The 17721-nt window shown below is 36.8% G+C and overlaps 1 protein-coding gene across 1 annotated transcript; it reads left to right on the top strand.

Annotated features, from left to right (window-relative positions):
- The first annotated feature begins 419 nt into the window (after nt 1-419).
- On the top strand, nt 420-17145 carry LOC142505138 (phosphatidylinositol 4-kinase alpha 1-like). Its single transcript, XM_075617986.1, is given in 27 exon segments — nt 420-1711; nt 1825-2166; nt 2252-2413; nt 3347-3496; nt 3498-3518; nt 3702-3860; nt 3962-4089; nt 4160-4466; nt 4797-4965; nt 5089-5306; nt 6916-7074; nt 7166-7348; nt 8990-9517; nt 9609-9968; nt 10108-10322; nt 11343-11526; nt 11621-11757; nt 11870-12020; nt 12359-12625; nt 12997-13074; nt 13179-13226; nt 13976-14148; nt 14258-14453; nt 15201-15341; nt 15428-15636; nt 16289-16450; nt 16542-17145. Coding segments are annotated over 27 exon segments (6069 nt in total). The 5' UTR covers nt 420-748; the 3' UTR covers nt 16801-17145.
- The last annotated feature ends 576 nt before the right edge of the window (nt 17146-17721 follow it).

Raw genomic sequence — 17721 nt, 5'->3', positions numbered from 1 at the left:
ATAAAAATTTTATTGCAATCAAATAATAAAATTTGGATATTTATAATAAATCGAAAAAAACCATAACAAAAAGTCAAATTGTAAGAGTATGTTAATGAAATTTGAAGAAGGTAATGAATTTTTTTTAAAATTTGATCAAGATAAGAATTAAAAAATTATGATTTTAACTTCACGTTGATTTCACGTCGACGAACCAAATTAGTGGACGAACCAAATTAGTTAGTACAAATATCTCCAATTAAAGTAATAGATTAATTTCGAATTACAATCTATGTAGATATTAATATTTTTAAATCAAAATTTATTATTTGTTTTTTAATGGTAAAATAAAACGGTGTAGTTACTTGATATTCAAAATGAATATTTTATAATAAAAAAAGACATTCACAAAGATGTATGTCTTGATTTCCCAAGATCATGCGATCTATGCATTGATTGATATGACAAAATCGCGCTTAGCTTTATTGCTGTAAAAATCAAAACAATTCCATTCCTCGACGGAGAAAGCTCCCGAATTGGGACCACGGAGAAGAAGAAGCAACAGCGATCTCACGTTACAGTTTTGTTAGTTCCACCAAAATTCCTGATTCCGATTCTTCCAACGCAGGTTTTGAACCCTAAAAAGTCGAATATTTTGAAGGCGCTGCATCTGTTTTCCCCCCATTTATCCGTCGATCAAAGTGAATTTATGGAAGCACTGAACTGATTTCCACGGACTGGACCCACATTTGGGACTGGGTCTTGAGCCATGGAGTCGTTGGTGGAGCTATGTGATCTGATCGCGCAAAACCCGACCCATTTCGCGGATAAACTCGCGTGGATTTGCAGCCGGTGCCCCTCGACCGAGTTTCTGCTCGTCGGATCGCCTAGGGTGTCGAGGTCTCACCTCAATGCCATTCTGGCCCTTGCTCGATTCCTCTCAAAATGCCCGAACCACGATCACGAGACTCCCAAATCGTTGCTCCTTGCGTTTTATCGCTCTATCCCATCATCGTTCCATCCCTACTTCTGGCCACAATCGTTTTCAAGTGACTCGATTTCTTCATTTTTCAAAGACTTATTGAATTACATTTCCAAGGCTTCTGAATCGTCCCCTGATTTCGCTACCGATGTGGCTGGATTCACGGGAGAAATCGTCACTCAGACGATTAGTAACACCGATTCGAGCATTTCTAGCGCTTTCTTGAAGGCATTGTGTTTGCATTTCCCACCCATTTTACCCTCCGACGGAAATAAATTGATTTCCACTCTCCTTGACCGGTTTGAAATTGCAGTCCCCAGCTCGCCAAGGGAGACAATATCGACCCCTGATGTAGCTTCAACCCAGAGCTCTCCTATGAGCCTCAACCATTATCAATATCAATCTCCTGGTAACGAAGCCAGCATTGTCTCTGCGGGGTCCTCTGGCAGCACAGTTTCAAGGGACGATCCAACAGCATCGAAGGGGATTTTGATCAACGGGGCTAGTAATGGAGATTTTTTTAGTGGGAGTGTTGGGCTAAGTGATGGCGGGAGAGGTGGTGGTGCTGTGGCTTTTAGGAAGGTAGTGGCGTCTTTTGAGGAGGAACCGGTGGAGAGCCTTGAAAAGCAACAGATTGTTTTTGAGTTGGTCGGACATGTATTGGATAAGGTAGTCATTGATTCCAACCTTTTGGAGCAAGTAAGAGGAATAGCAAAGCAACAACTTCAATCGATGATGGCTTTTTTAAAGGTAATTACATATGTAAACTTACAGTGTTGTGCACAAAGTTAAAAGGAAATCAGATTTTTTCTTTACATGAGCAAATAATGTAAAGGGTGATATTGATTTTATTATGTGGACAGATAAGAAAGCGTGATTGGTCGGAGCAAGGACAATTACTGAAAGTCAGGATCAACACAAAATTGTCTGTTTACCATGCTGCAGCAAGATTGCAAGTGAAAACTCTTTCATATCTTGACACGGAAGGAAAGACATCAAAGAGATTATTGCATGGAGCTCTTGCTTTGTTGATAGAGGCTGCAGAGGCATGCTTATTCTCAGTCTGGCGGAAATTGAGGGTTTGTGAAGAGCTTTTCTGCTCTTTTCTTGCTGGTATTTCTCAAGCTGCTGTCACTCGTGGTGGTCAGCTTCTCCGTGTTCTCTTAATTCGTTTTAAGCCGCTTGTGCTGGCTACTTGTGCTCAGGTGCGTTCTGTATATTGTTGGATACATACTCAGTGACTAAAGCATTGTTTAGTAATGTGTTATTTGGTTTGTCAATAATAAACAGGCTGACACTCGGGCTAGCAGCCAGGGAGCTATGTTTGTTAGTATCTTGAAAACTTGCTGTGAGATAATTGAGTTTGGTTGGGTCAAGGACAGGTCTCCTGTTGACACTTTTATCATGGGACTGGCTGCTAGTATCCGCGAACGAGATGATTATGAAGAAGAGGTTAGAAATGTCGGTTGGAAGTTATATGTGTAGTAATTATATTGGTTTGTGAAATTTAATGTTCTATTCTCTGTCGTTAATCAACATCATTTCTTTCCACTATTGTAATAATTCCTAGTCTATCATTATTATTTTCTTCAAAAATGGGTTGGGTCTCGCTGCAATTCTCAAGATCTTGTCTATGAATGGTTATTAGTTTGTTAATGTACCTTCTTATTGATAAGACAAAACACTTTAAGCCAGCTTCTGATGAAATTTCAATTTATAGCTGCATCATTACCTTTTCGTTTTACTTGGAGTCAGGAAATTTATCCTGCATAAAGGATTGACCCAAAACACACACACACACACACACTAGAAATACCATACTCCTCTTGACCTAAGGCCTCCTTTCCCCTCGCAGTTCTTACGGATAACAGCTCCTTAACAGCTCCTTACTACTTCCAACGGCCTACCCATACTTGCTGTAAATATTGATTTGAGACATATCATGTATTCCTGTATTCTCTTGGTTAACTTTTCTAAGAGTTGTTCTGCAACAACAGCAGCTAACAATGCTTATTAAACAAGACGACATTGGACTGTCATCGAAGTTTGAGTTTCTTTTCACTTATATGTACTTATGCATTTCCCCGATTTGATTTACTGATCTATCAATGATCAGATAACACTGATAGTTGGAATGTTTGCCAAGTTTTACGAGACCCCAAAAGTTATGCTCAACATTGTACGGAGGGCTGAAAAATGAAGGATTGATTGTAACGTAGATATATTGCAAAGTGCTACCTACCAATCCATCACTTTATTACTCGAACCAGTCTATATTTCAGTTCGGTTTTGGATTAAGTTATAAATATTGGTATTTTACTCTTTTATTACTGGATAAATTGAATTGTTTATTGAGTGATGGTTGATATTTGTATTTCCTTTCAGGATGAAAAAGAAAAGCAGGCTGCTCCACCTGTACAGCTGAATGTCATACGTTTACTTGCTGACTTGAATGTTTCTGTTAATAAGCCTGAAATTGTTGACATGATATTGCCGTTATTTATTGAGAGTCTAGAAGAGGGTGATGCTTCAACCTGCAGGCTTGCTGAGACTTCAAGTACAGACCTATCTCTTCAGTTTGCTAACTTCCGTACCTTTGTTTATTTTATGTTTTATTATAATGTCTCTCTGATAAACCCATTTAAGGAAAGCATGATTCTGCCCCCCATAAAAATAATATAAAATATATTTTATTGCTGGAATGCATGTTTCTCAACCTGCTTTTGTTGAGGTACTGCAGCTTCTTGATGCTGTTTCTCGAATGGCGAGTTTAGGTTTCGAGAAGTCCTACCGTGAAGCTATGGTTCTAATGACTAGGAGTTACTTGGGTAAACTATCTAGTGTCGGCTCTGCTGAAAGCAGAACTCAGGTACCTGAAGCTACAACAGAACGTGTTGAGGTATAAACATATCTCTAGAATATTTGACAGTATCAGTTTTGAGAAAATAATTTTGTTATCAGTTTGACAAATCGTTTCTCACCTATTCAATTATCTTCTAGACTTTACCTGCAGGATTTTTATTGATTGCTAGAGGTCTTACAAGCAATAAATTGCGTCCGGACTACCGCCAGCGATTGTTATCTCTATGTTCAGATGTTGGGTTGGCTGCAGAGTCGAAAAGTGGAAGGTAATAGTTTGAGGGGATGTGGGTTGTGTAATACTGTTAGATTTTCTCATAATTGGCATTGATACTTTAGGAGCGGAGCAGATTTTCTTGGGCCCCTACTACCTGCTGTGGCTGAAATATGTTCAGACTTTGACCCCAGTGTTGACGTGGAACCTTCCCTCTTAAAGCTTTTCCGGAACTTGTGGTTCTATATTGCTCTCTTTGGGTTAGCACCTCCAATACAGAAAATCCAGGCTACTCCAAAGCCAATTTCAACTACCCTGAATAGCATGGGAAGCATGGGCATCATTGCTCTCCAAGCAGTCGGTGGACCATATATGTGGAATCCATTGTGGTCTTCTGCAGTGCAGCGTATTTCACAAGGGACCCCACCTCTTGTAAGTAAAAATAGAAATCGTTTGGGCCAGTTTTATTTCTTTGTTACTTCAACAGTTAAACTGGTTCATGAGCCTTTTGGCCCAATCTGGTGTTTTCCCTTTACCCTCCCTTTCTCAGTCTTACGGCCCACAGTCTATATTTAGCAGTTACTTGTAGAACATAATATCCTTGTATAGCATGCGAGTTTCAGGAAACAGAAGTTTATTGTTACTCTTTTGAACATATTGGATTTAATTGCGAAACAATCGATCATTTTTGTTAATCTTACATTTAACATGTACTAATCACCAGACCTTTCGGGATATGATTGCAAAGATATTGTGTTTCAGGTAGTAAGCTCTGTGAAATGGCTTGAGGATGAGTTGGAGCTTAATGCACTTCATGATCCAGGTAGTCGCCGGGGGAACGGAAATGAAAAAACTGTTGTGAATCAAAGAACCGCTCTATCTGCTGCCTTGGGAGGACGAATGGAGGTTTCAGCAATGAGTACGATTTCGGGTATATATTTTCTTTTTAGCAGAGTATCAAAGTTTGTGTTATTGGCAGTAAATTTGAGTTTATTGGCAATGGCGGAAGATTTAGTTTAACATAAGAGGGATATATATGCTTTGAATTCTGCAGGTGTCAAAGCAACTTATCTTTTAGCTGTAGCATTTTTGGAGATAATAAGATTCAGTAGCAATGGTGGTATTCTGAATGGTGACCACAACGCCACTACCTCTCGGAGTGCCTTCAGCTGTGTCTTTGAATACTTGAAAAGTCCAAATCTTATGCCAGCTGTTTCTCAATGTTTGACAGCTATTGTTCATCGGTCATTTGAAACGGCAATGTCTTGGCTGGTACTTTCCTATTTGTCCTCCTAAACATGTGGCCACCTTACAATTTAGCATTTTTACTGGGATATATCCACCATTAGAGATTTTGGACCAATTTTATGACTTTGATTTATTAATATTGTGGTCACAAAGATAGAAATCTGACATAAATATATTGTTCTGTATGTTGAGATATTTGATTGTTGGATTGATTATGGTGTAATCAAGCTGGGCTGGCTATGCATGTGGATTAATCCTAACCAGTGGGGCTGTAGTAGTGTTATATGACTATTTGGATTATATTTTGAGTGTATTATTGTTTTTGAGCTGTTTGATTTCTTCGGTATGTATCATGCCGATTTTTTGGTTGGCCCAAAAGGAAATTTTTAACTCGTTTTTGCTGTTTACGCTAATCAATCATGATTGCATGCTAATTAATCATGATTGCATGCTAATTAATCATGATTGCATACTAATTAAATATTAATCAGGACACTCTTACTGAAATAAATCTATTGTTTTTTCTGTGAATTGTGTCCGTATGCAGGGGTCGATCATTTGACACATTTAACCTTGCTGTCGTGTAACATAAATTAGGTATCCTTACTTTGGCAGCTTGTGACCGTTCCAATGAATAATCATTAATGGCTCACATATGTAACAGGTTAAGCTTTAGATGGAATGATTAGTCAATATGATAGCCAGAGTCAGGTCAAAGGGGGAGAGGCCTTAGATTCAAGTCTAGCCTCCACTCATTGTAGAAATTTTTTTCATTTTTCTTTTGCACCTAAGCGGAGCATTACAGAGTAGGTAGGCACAGCATATTACAAACAATAAATAAACTCTTGCATGGAGTTGTAACTCATTGGTGACTAAACCTTGTTCTACATTACTGTCCACCTGTTATCCATACTCAATGTGGGTGTCTGCGTGAGCCAAACCATTGGTTGAGCCAAACGATCGGTTGAAATTGGTAAAAAGGAGAGATCCTAGTCATCGTGTCATTCATGTTGCGCATTTTGTGGTCACTGCAAGGAACCACTGATCTTCTCTGATCTTTCCAAAGCATTATGCAGTGTAACGGATTTGTTGCCACTCCTGCTGCATTGCTTGTTCAGATGGATAACTAAGATATTGGATGATGGTACTTGTTTCTGTGAGAGTATTTGTACATCACTGAAGATCGGTGTCCTTGGAAAATGAAGCTCAATTGTTTGATGTCTTTCTTGGTGCAACTAGTCTTTTCTGTGATTTGGTTTAAGAAATAAACTAATTTTATGAAAATTAGAGCATAGTTTCTTTTCCAAAACTAGAAATAAACTAACAGATTTGTTGACATTGCATTGCTCTTACCATAGTTCTATTTTCTGCTATTTCTTTCCAAGTAGTTGTGCACCTTCCCTACCATTTTATTTATATTGGTTAAGTAAAAAATAGCTTATGTTGATGTATTGCATTACTATTTTCTTTTATTTTTGCTATTTCACACCATATGTACATGTACACCATATGTTATGTGATGTATGCATTTAAAAATTAATTTTTTAATTCTACTTGTTAGATAGATATATGTTGCTAAGCAGTTTTGTGGAGATTTGTTTCACATATGTGTGGTCTTTCCAACTTGGGGCAGGATGATCGTGCCTCTGAGACTGGAATAGAAGCTGAGGTTAGAGAGTCTACTCTATCAATTCATGCATGTTTCCTCATTAGAAATTTGTCTCAAAGGGATGAGCATATACGCGACATCTCAGTTAGTTTGTTAACTCAACTGAGAGATCGATTTCCTCAGGTAAAATTGCTCTATTTTTATGTTGGATTGCGCAACACCTGTATTGGTCATACCATAAGATTTTTTTAAATGTGATTTACACGACTATCAGATTTTGTGGAGTTCGTCTTGTCTGGATTCTCTGCTACTCTCAATGCATAATGATCCACCTTCAAATATCGTGAGTGATCCTGCTTATGTTGCCAGTGTTCGCTCCTTGTACCAAAGGATGGTCCGGGAATGGATCATGGTTTCACTTTCATATGCTCCATGCACTAGCCAGGGTCTTCTTCAGGTTAATTTTTTTCTTAGTTGTGAGCCATACCTAGTGATTGCATTTCTTATTTTTTCATCATATCTTTCTGATTTTTTGTTCAGTGAAAGTTACAACTTACTTCTATCAGTTTAATTTTTTTTGAATGGTTAAGGTTATTTAATTCTGCTCATGAATAACTACGCTCATGAATAACTACATTTATATTTAGAGGAGTTTTGATATTACAGGAATTGTTTTCACTGATTCTTTAATCATTCTGCTAATCTATTCTTTTTACTCAAAAAAACTAGGGTTGGTTAAGTATTAAAGTTTTTGTTGTTTAACCCTAGTGATTAGAATTATGATCTTCTTGCTAATTTCATTTCTGCATGCAGGTATGGATGTATATCCTCACTTTTGTGATTTACTATTGTGGACACATAAACGACATGTTTATGCCCGTACCTGCCCATGATCTAACCACCAACTTGTCATTTATCTGTTTTATATTGTCTTAATACTGGAATATGTTGATGCTTGTCAATGTTGAAACTTTTCAAGTCTGATGGCGCCACTTGGAAATACCCGCCTTTTCATCACGTTCACGCACTAAATCCTGTGGTCTTTTATTATTTTCTATCACCGTTCCACTTCCTCCACGTCTTCCAGCATATTCTGCCAACTTTTCAAATAAAATTTCGTGAAATTTTAGGTTCAATTTGTCAATGTACATAAAATATTAGTTGCTTTCTTGATTTTTGCAAATAGTTGCTGAGGTGCGTACTAGCTTGCTGATCATTTAAGTTATTGGACTTTTGTGTATGCAACTTGTTCAATTTCCTAGCATTTGTTTAGTTTTATCAAAAATAAAAAATAAAAAAATTCCTAGCATTTGTGAAAATCGATGTTAAAAGGTTATTTCACGTCTACCAGTGTGCTAATAATTTGTTTCACAGATAATTTATCATCAGTCAATCAGTTAGGTTTGTTGGTAAATAGCAGTTAACAGAAGTGTGTTTGAATTGAAAATACTGCTTTAATATAATCAGCTACAAGTGTTTATTGTACATTTTAACATTTTTGTAACTTGTCTATTTATTTTTGCATACGCTGCCGTTGAATATGACTCCTAGACAACAAACTGCTTCAACATTGCCTAATTGGTTGTCCCAACTCGATTCTGTCTATATAACACAAGTTATCTGCTACGTTAGTATTAATGTTCTGTTCACATGTTTACAGATTCAAAATATTGATTTTGGATTTTTTGCTTGGATCTATATCATCAACTGTCAATTGATTTGCTAAGCTTATTGCAAAAAATATGAATCTCATATTGGAATTTTCTGAAATGCGTGGTATGTTTATTGAAGGGTAGATGCTTTGACGGTAAGCTGTGTTTTGATTAACTTCATATCATCTTTGTGAGCACAATGCTTCCTTGAGTTTCTTCATTTTAGCATTGTAGATTAGCTACCACCCAACATCCCTCATTATCCCAAGCCAAAAACAACATGAAAGAGACTAAGAAACATAGAAGGAAAAAATTACCCAGCTCTGTTTGTTGTGTCTTAAAGTGGCAAAGAATGAAATTTAATGGTTGGATCATGCAAATGTGTTATCGATATGAACTTATTTTTAACACCTAGTCTCATATATATGAAAACCTTTGATATTCAGGAAAATCTTTGCAAAGCTAATACATGGCAGAGAACACAACCTACGGCTGACGTGGTTTCTCTTCTGTCAGAAATCAGGATTGGTACGGGAAAGAATGATTGTTGGATTGGTACCAAAACTGCAAATATTCCTGCTGTTATGGCTGCTGCTGCTGCAGCTTCAGGGGGAAACCTGAAGTTGAGTGATGCATTTAATTTGGAGGTTCTTGGTACTGGTATTGTTAGTGCAACAATGAAGTGCAACCATGCTGGAGAAATTGCTGGCATGAAAAGGTTATATGAGAGCCTAGGAGGAGACCTTGAAAAGCCTCCATCCCTTGGTTATGGTCTTAATGCTGACCTTCCAGTTTTGGAATCATCAGTACAACCTACACTACCTAAAAATGGATCCTTCAATGAGATATTGTTTTCTAGGTTTGTGCGGCTGCTTCAGAAGTTTGTAAGTACCGCAGAGAAGGGTGGTGAGGTGGACAAATCAGCATTTCGTGAAACTTGTTCTCATGCTACCGCACTACTTCTTTCCAATATGGTAAAGCTATTTATCTTTCATATTATTTCAATATGAAAAACTTACAAGTAAGTTTTGTTTGTGTTGAACATGATGTACACATTTTTGTCAGCATTCAGATTCAAAATCGAATGTTGAGAGCTTTTCCCAACTTCTGCGTCTTCTTTGCTGGTGCCCTGCTTACATTACCACGCCCGATGCTGTTGAGACCGGCGTGTATGTATGGACATGGCTGGTTTCTGCTGCTCCACTGTTGGGTTCTGTTGTTCTTGCTGAGCTTGTTGATGCATGGCTATGGACTGTAGACACGAAGAGAGGCCTTTTTGCATCTGATATAAGGTACTCAGGACCTTCTGCCAAGTTGAGGCCCCACCTTGCTCCTGGTGAGCCTGAGCCACAGCCCGAGAAAGACCCCGTTGAACAGATTTTGGCTCACAGACTATGGCTCGGATTTTTTATTGACCGGTTTGAGGTTAGGCTTTATAGATATAAATTTCCGTGCTTTCATTAACAAACTGCTTTGTCCTTCGAACTTTTGTTCTGATCACAAACTTTACCTTTTGTTTCTCTATGTAAAGCAAATTTATTTGTCTTTTGAATATCATATTTAGGTAGTACGGCATGCCAGTGTGGAGCAGCTTTTGTTACTTGGTCGTATGTTGCAAGGATCAGCAAAACTCCCTTGGAATTTTTCCCGACATCCAGCTGCTACAGGAACTTTTTTCACACTGATGCTTTTTGGCCTAAAGTTTTGCTCATGCCAGTCGCAACGAAATCTTCACAACTTCAGATCAGGGCTTCAATTGCTGGAAGATAGAATTTATAGGTACAACTTGACAAAAGTAATCACTCGATGTACCACCGTTTCGAAATTTATGTTACTGTGCATATTTTTAGAATCAAACAGCTTAATATGCAATTATTAGCTGTCTAATAAAATGAGACTGATGACTGGCCCATTGCTCACGTGTAAATCTTTAACACAAGCTGATGAATACTTGTTTTTTTTTTGCAATATGCTGAACATAATTTTAATTGTGAGCAAGTGCACGCTTTTTCCTAAAGCTTAAAAATTATTTTGTCCAAGTGCATTCATGAGACAACAAATGTCAAAAGCCTGCGTTGAATATTTGAGTGCAGCTGTAAAATAAGTACCTAATTCCAATTTCCTAGAATCTAAGGGATCAGTTGGATCAAGACAATACAAAGTTCTTGTCACTTTCATGTTATATTATTTATTAAGAGGACCTCCACTTCATGGACCGAGAGTTGCTTGTCGATTCTACTCAAATCAATGGAAGAATGTAGTGCCTTGATGTATTATAAGGTTGCTGTGATGGAGGTTCTTTAAATTCAAGCACCACCTAAATGTTGATGTAAAATAAACTGTTTGTCACTGGACCAAAAGCAACAAATTGTGGTAATAGTACAACTCAAAATTTTTGAACCATAAAATACTCCGACACCATGTTTTAATCATTGTGCTATATTGGTTTTCACACAAGAGAGTAGGCGAATTTGTTGCTACTTAACAGTTGTCAACAATAATTGGCATATTTTAGTTAATGATACTCCTCAACTTTCATCGCTGTGCTTATTTTCCACTAATGGGTTTTATTCTATGATGCAGTGCACCATTGGATTCACCATTTGATCCTTCTCCCCTTGCCTAGATTGAGTTATTTTAATTTTCCTTAATGTATCAAATCCTTGGATTCCATCTACAAGAACTTATTGTGCACAGAAATTCCTTCTCTAGTGTTTTTCATATTGTTGGTTCGGCTTGGAGCAGTTTGAAGTTCGTTATTGAACACTTAATTATCTATCCTTTTTTGTTTAAAAACAGGGCTTCTTTGGGTTGGTTTGCCCACACACCTGAGTGGTTTGATTTGAATAACAATAATTTTACTCAGAGTGAAGCTCAATCCATTTCTATATTTGTCCATCATCTTTTAAATGACCGGTCAGACACTCCTCAACTTGATTTAAGAGCTCGGGAACTCGAAACTGGTAGCTCTTTGAATGATGTTGTAAGTAAATTGGAGCAAAGAACTTGAAAAATATTGTTTTGTGTGTGGTGGATTGTTTATGAAGCTATTTAGAAATAATTCTTATATTTTATAGAAGGATCAGCATCACCCTATCTGGGGTCAGATGGAAAACTATGCAGTGGGACGGGAGAAGAGGAGGCAGTTACTATTGATGCTGTGCCAGCATGAGGCTGATCGACTTGAGGTCTGGGCACAACCTGTTGGACCAAAGTAACTATTACTTAAATCTTGATCTCCCATTATGTTAATTATTTGTTACTCGTTGATTTAATTGTGGTTGTCCTATTTGATTATTTAATTTCACGTGTAATTACATCTTCAGGGAAAACACTTCTCGGGTTAAAGTTAGCTCTGAGAAATGGACAGAATTTGGAAGGACTGCTTTCTCTGTTGATCCTCGAATTGCTTTGTCTTTAGCTGCAAGATTTCCATCAGTTGCTGCTCTGAAGACTGAAACCACCCAGTTAGTACAAGTATGTTATTAAAATTGATGCAAGCCTGCTAACTAAGCACAAATATTGCGTAAAGCAAGCCAATGAAGGAATATATTTGGAAAAGTTAATGTGATTAATATTATAATCAAAATTTCCTGGTCCTGTTGTTTTGGTGTTTGATAGTATTTTCTGCTGATTGAAGCCATTAAATATAAACTATGATTACAAATTAAATGGTACAAGTATAATTCCCAAACCGAGCCATGTGAATGTGGCATATTATGTCAATATGTATCTATATTTTGTTTTTTACATTTTCTTTATTATTCAACATTTAATTGAACTTTTGTTGACTCGTGCTTTAATTTTTCTGTAAGAATCATATACTAGAGATCCGAAGCATTCCTGAAGCTTTGCCTTACTTTGTGACCTCAAAAGCAGTGGACGAGAACTCATCGCTTCTGCAACAATTGCCACACTGGGCAGCTTGTTCAATCACACAGGCCTTGGACTTCCTTAGTCCAGCATATAAAGGTCACCCTCGGGTCATGGCTTATGTTCTCAGGGTGTTGGAATCTTATCCACCTGAGAGAGTGACATTTTTCATGCCTCAGCTGGTGCAGTCACTAAGATATGATGAAGGGGTGGGTTCTTGGCTTCATATGATTGTCCTATGAACATTTTTTATACAATTACCCAGCAATGTAAAGAAAGTACGAACATAATTTTTACTAGATAAGCTTGGACAAAGCATCTTCCTGCTAATGCTAAATTGGTTATTGGTGTTTGTCACAACCCATGTTGGGTCATTTGTGCTTTTGTAAAAGGATTCATCCGTGCTTAAATTTTTCACTCAAGCAAACTATTTGTGCCGGCATTTACCGTTAAAAAGTGGATAAAATAAGTGATTCAAAGAACATCTCATGTGGAGTTTGTAAAATGAAATGTATTGTTCTTGTGCTTCTGGTATCTAATTATGACATTTTTTTTATGCCTGAATAACTTTAATTTGCAGAGGCTGGTTGAAGGATACTTGCTTAGAGCAGCACAGAGAAGTGATATATTTGCCCATATTTTGATATGGCATTTACAAGTGAGAAAAATGTTATCCGAATTCAATCGTGGATACTTTTTAGAGATCTGTTGCAAGTTGCAAGGATGCTTTAGCTTGTTATTTAACAGATAGTGTTTTTGCAGGGTGAGACTTGTGTTCCTGAGTCAGGAAAAGATCCAGCCTCTGTCAAGGTATTCTTGTTTTGACCACCTACAGAATAATTTTAACACCATAAGAGGGTGATTCGTCTCTTAATCACCAATATTTTCTGGTAAATTATTCTAGGTAAATGATATTAGTTATTCTTTGTTTGTTGTTGGTTATCAATCATGTTCCACATTCAGTCAACCCTACATGTATTTGTATTTCAAGCTTTACGATATTTTGGTATGTTCTGGTAGTTAAATATGCTTGCAAGGAATCTAGATATTCTGGCATCTAATATATGTACTTTTACTTACAATTCTTTAAAACTTATCTGTGCTTTTTCCAAATTTCTCACTATCCAGCAATTGTATTCTCCCTCCTCCATCACTTCTGATAATGGAGATATCGGAGCAGATGGAATTATACCTTATTTGTGCTTCTGAGCAAATGGTTCTTTAAGAATGAATTTGGATTCTTTCCGGCACTAGTTGTCATTTTCAACTATTTTACTTCAAACTTTCGAAATTAGAAACTAAAATTTGAGCAATATATTTGGTTTTATTTTGTTTTCCTTAGGTGTATGGCTTTGCATGCTAGTGTCCGCCAAGAGGTTTTATTTCCTTGCAAAATTTTCCAGCTATTTAACTCAATGCTTTTTTATGATAGTGAACTTTGAAGTTTGCTTTCACTGAACAATATATGTTGCGCTATCCACTTCATAATCTCTATTTAGTTGCAACTTTTTTACAGTCATTTACTCATTTTTTTGTGCAATCTTCGTTTTTTGTTTCAGAATAGCTCATTCCAAGCACTTCTTCCGGTTGTTAGGCAGCGAATCATTGATGGTTTCCACCCGAAAGCCCTTGACTTGTTTCGAAGGGAATTCGATTTCTTTGACAAAGTCACATCTATATCAGGTGTTCTATTTCCCCTTCCAAAAGAGGAAAGACGAGCTGGCATAAGAAGGTGTGTTTTTTAGTGCTTTGTGTATTTTTTGAACATGCGATCAAATATTTATAGATTTAGTTGTTAGACCAACTATAATCACTAAATACGGTTTCTCATGCCAAACTAGGGAGTTGGAGAAAATTCAAGTTGAAGGAAATGATCTTTATCTGCCTACCGCTCCTAATAAACTCGTCAGTAGTATTCAGGTTGATAGTGGAATTCCTTTACAATCAGCTGCAAAAGTCCCTATAATGATTACATTTAATGTGGTAGATCGTGATGGGAATTACAAAGGTGTTAAACCTCAAGCTTGCATTTTCAAGGTATTGTATTAACCCTTCTGCCCTGCAGTATTTAGGACGAGCCTTCCCGAATTCAATCATCTGTAAATGAATGGTGGCAGCACACTCCACTCAAGTTATTGTCTATTAGCTCAATGACTTTGAAGGTTGATGAGTTCCATTCGGTAAATATTTAAGGAGCATGTTTAAAAAAGTTTGAGCTGAATGCTTAGGTGAAAGTTGGATTTGAGACAATATCATGACTCATGAGCAAGAGTGGGGTCGGCTTGAATTAGATTTGAGCTCATTGAATAAAATATCTTACTAAGTTTATGTATGCTTATATGACTAATATCGCCTAATTTTGATATATTAGATACGATGGCACTAAACCGTTTTTATGCCCAATGATCCAGCAAAATATACCTTGGTTTTTCTAATTTTCTTTCAAATTCCAGAAGATTATAAATAGCATTGGTAAATTGAGAAGTTACATTAGAAGTGGATCAGAGCACTAATTGTAATATAGGATGTCAATATGGGCTGCAAAGTTCTACTTAACCTTTGTTGACTTGGATTCCCATTGGGTTTGTTACTATAGACCTTTTATGATTTTAGCTGTCTAATGTGGAACTATAAACACTTGTGTTGCCTTCAATGTTGAAGATCAATTTCAACAAATATTGACAAATACAAATTACTAAGTGAAGTTAGATTTGGGGAATACAATTCATAATTTTCACTTCAAATTTTATGATCATAACCTGATGGATTTAACTCTCTGCATAGGTTGGAGATGACTGTCGACAAGACGTTCTTGCTTTGCAAGTTATTTCACTTTTGAAGGACATTTTCGAAGCCGTCGGACTTAATCTTTATTTATTTCCTTATGGAGTACTTCCAACTGACCCAGAGAGAGGAATTATTGAGGTATTCCAGTAAGTCCAGTCAGCTAGTTTTTCGACCAGCAAGTTTTTTTTCACTTGATACTAGATTTTTATCATTTATATTGACAGGTTGTGCCGAACACAAGGAGCAGAAGTCAGATGGGTGAGACCACTGATGGTGGTTTATACGAGATTTTCCAGCAGGACTTTGGGCCTGTCGGTTCTCCCAGCTTTGAAGCAGCTCGTGAGAACTTCCTCATTAGCAGTGCTGGATATGCAGTTGCCAGCCTCTTGCTTCAACCAAAGGATCGACACAATGGGAATCTTTTGTTTGACAAGTAAGCGGCCTTGTACATACTGTCATTAGGCAGCGACTCCTAGGTTGGTTATGTTTTTGCATGTTTGAAATTGGTAAAGCCTAGTCAACATTAAAGCAGGCACACACGCTACCAAACCTATCATTGCTGGAGTGGATTTCTACTGTCCATCTAAAAGGTTCACACAAATCAAAGCCTATCACAAAACAAATATATTCAAAACAGGAGTCGTCGTTGACCTCAGGGGTGTGGGCTAGATTCATCCACAGCAATATAGATTCTTTGATCCATGTGTTTGTGGGTCATAAGTCATTGGCATGCCAAGCATCATTTTTAAAAAAAATCTGTTTGCAAGTTAATGAGTTTTTTGCTCGTTTATTGTATATATTTCTGTGTTTGAACTGTGTTCTTTACTGAGCATGATTCTTTATACTTTAAGTCTTCAAAGAAATCAAACTAATTAAATTTGCTACTTTACTTATCTGCTTGCCATTAACATAGAATACCATGCTTATATTGAAATAATTACTATATTTCATCTGGTATGAAATAATCTCGGAGTATTTTGCTCGGTCAAATTATCTATCACCTATGGAATAATCTCGGAGTATTTCCAGAAGTGGTCCATTTAACGGTCACAATATTTGAACTCCCTCATTTATCATGAATGCAGCCTGGGGCGGCTTGTTCATATTGATTTCGGTTTCATTCTGGAAACTTCACCTGGTGGAAATATGCGTTTTGAGAGTGCACATTTCAAACTGAGTCATGAGATGACTCAATTACTCGACCCTTCCGGAGTTATGAAAAGCGACACATGGCATCAGTTTATGAGGTAAAACTGGTTCTTAGCTTTGATACTTCTTCCCATATTATGAGATTTTTTTTGGTGATATTTACTTGAAGATTATAATGGTTCTGTGCAGCCTGTGTGTGAAAGGTTACCTTGCTGCACGTCGCTACATGGATGGAATCATAAACACAGTGTCACTGATGATAGACAGTGGATTGCCTTGCTTTAGCAGGGGTGATCCTATCGGTAATCTTCGCAAGAGATTTCATCCAGAAATGACTGAGCGTGAAGCAGCCAATTTTATGATTCGTACCTGCACCGATGCCTACAATAAGTGGACCACCGCTGGTTACGATTTGATTCAGTATTTGCAACAGGGCATCGAAAAATGAGGTAACAGGTCGATTGACTTCTGAGATTTGTATATTTAGTTTCTTGTAGTTTTCATTCTTTTTATGTTAGTATCGCATCACGGCGTTGGAGGATTTGAGAGGAAAAAGAAAGAAAGATTAGGCGTTGTTTGTTTTCTTTAGGGAGTATGTGTTTTTTTAGAACAGAAAAAGTGTCAGAAAGAGCTGTTCTGTATCTATAGGATTCATCATTTTGGGAAAAAAAAATTCAGGATGTAATTTGATCTTATGCTTGATTAGTGTAGTAGCTTTTCCAAGATAGCAGAAAATGCAACTTTACCTAATTGAAATGGAGAAATAATTTGGCAATATTTCAATTTTAGCTTATGCAGAAATCTAATTGTTCATTTGTTTTTGTTTGAAATGATAGGTTTATAAACAACCAAAAAAATAATGTTAATTGATATATGAATATTGGATTCAAATCTATAAGTAATATGATATCAGGTTGTAATAAATTTCTAAATATCTGAGTCATATACTCCATGTTCATATTTATAGTTTTTGTTAAATTATCGTGTTCTACGTTTGTAGAGTAAGTCTCTTGTAAGACGGTCTCACGAATATTTATGTGTGAGATGGGTCAATCTACCGATATTAACAATAAAAAAGTAATACTCTTGCATAAAAAGTAATATTTTTTCATGGATGACTCAAATAAGAGATTCGTCTTATAAAATATAACCCGTGAGATCATCTCACATTAGTTTTTGCCACGTTTGTAATGTATCTATCCTATTAGTGTACGTGTCTTTCTATTCATGTATCCATGTAAATAATTTTTTTTTTAAAAAAATCTATAATTGTTGGTTTTGCAGTTTATCTTTTTTTATAAAAAGAGGAAAAAAAGAAGAGGTTTTACAATGTTGGTCAAATTCACGTCCAATATAATTAAAATCAATT

This window comes from Primulina tabacum, chromosome 10 (assembly GCF_025594145.1).
Source record: "Primulina tabacum isolate GXHZ01 chromosome 10, ASM2559414v2, whole genome shotgun sequence".
In the NCBI taxonomy this organism is placed as follows: domain Eukaryota; kingdom Viridiplantae; phylum Streptophyta; class Magnoliopsida; order Lamiales; family Gesneriaceae; genus Primulina; species Primulina tabacum.
This window is presented reverse-complemented; position numbering and strand designations above follow the sequence as displayed.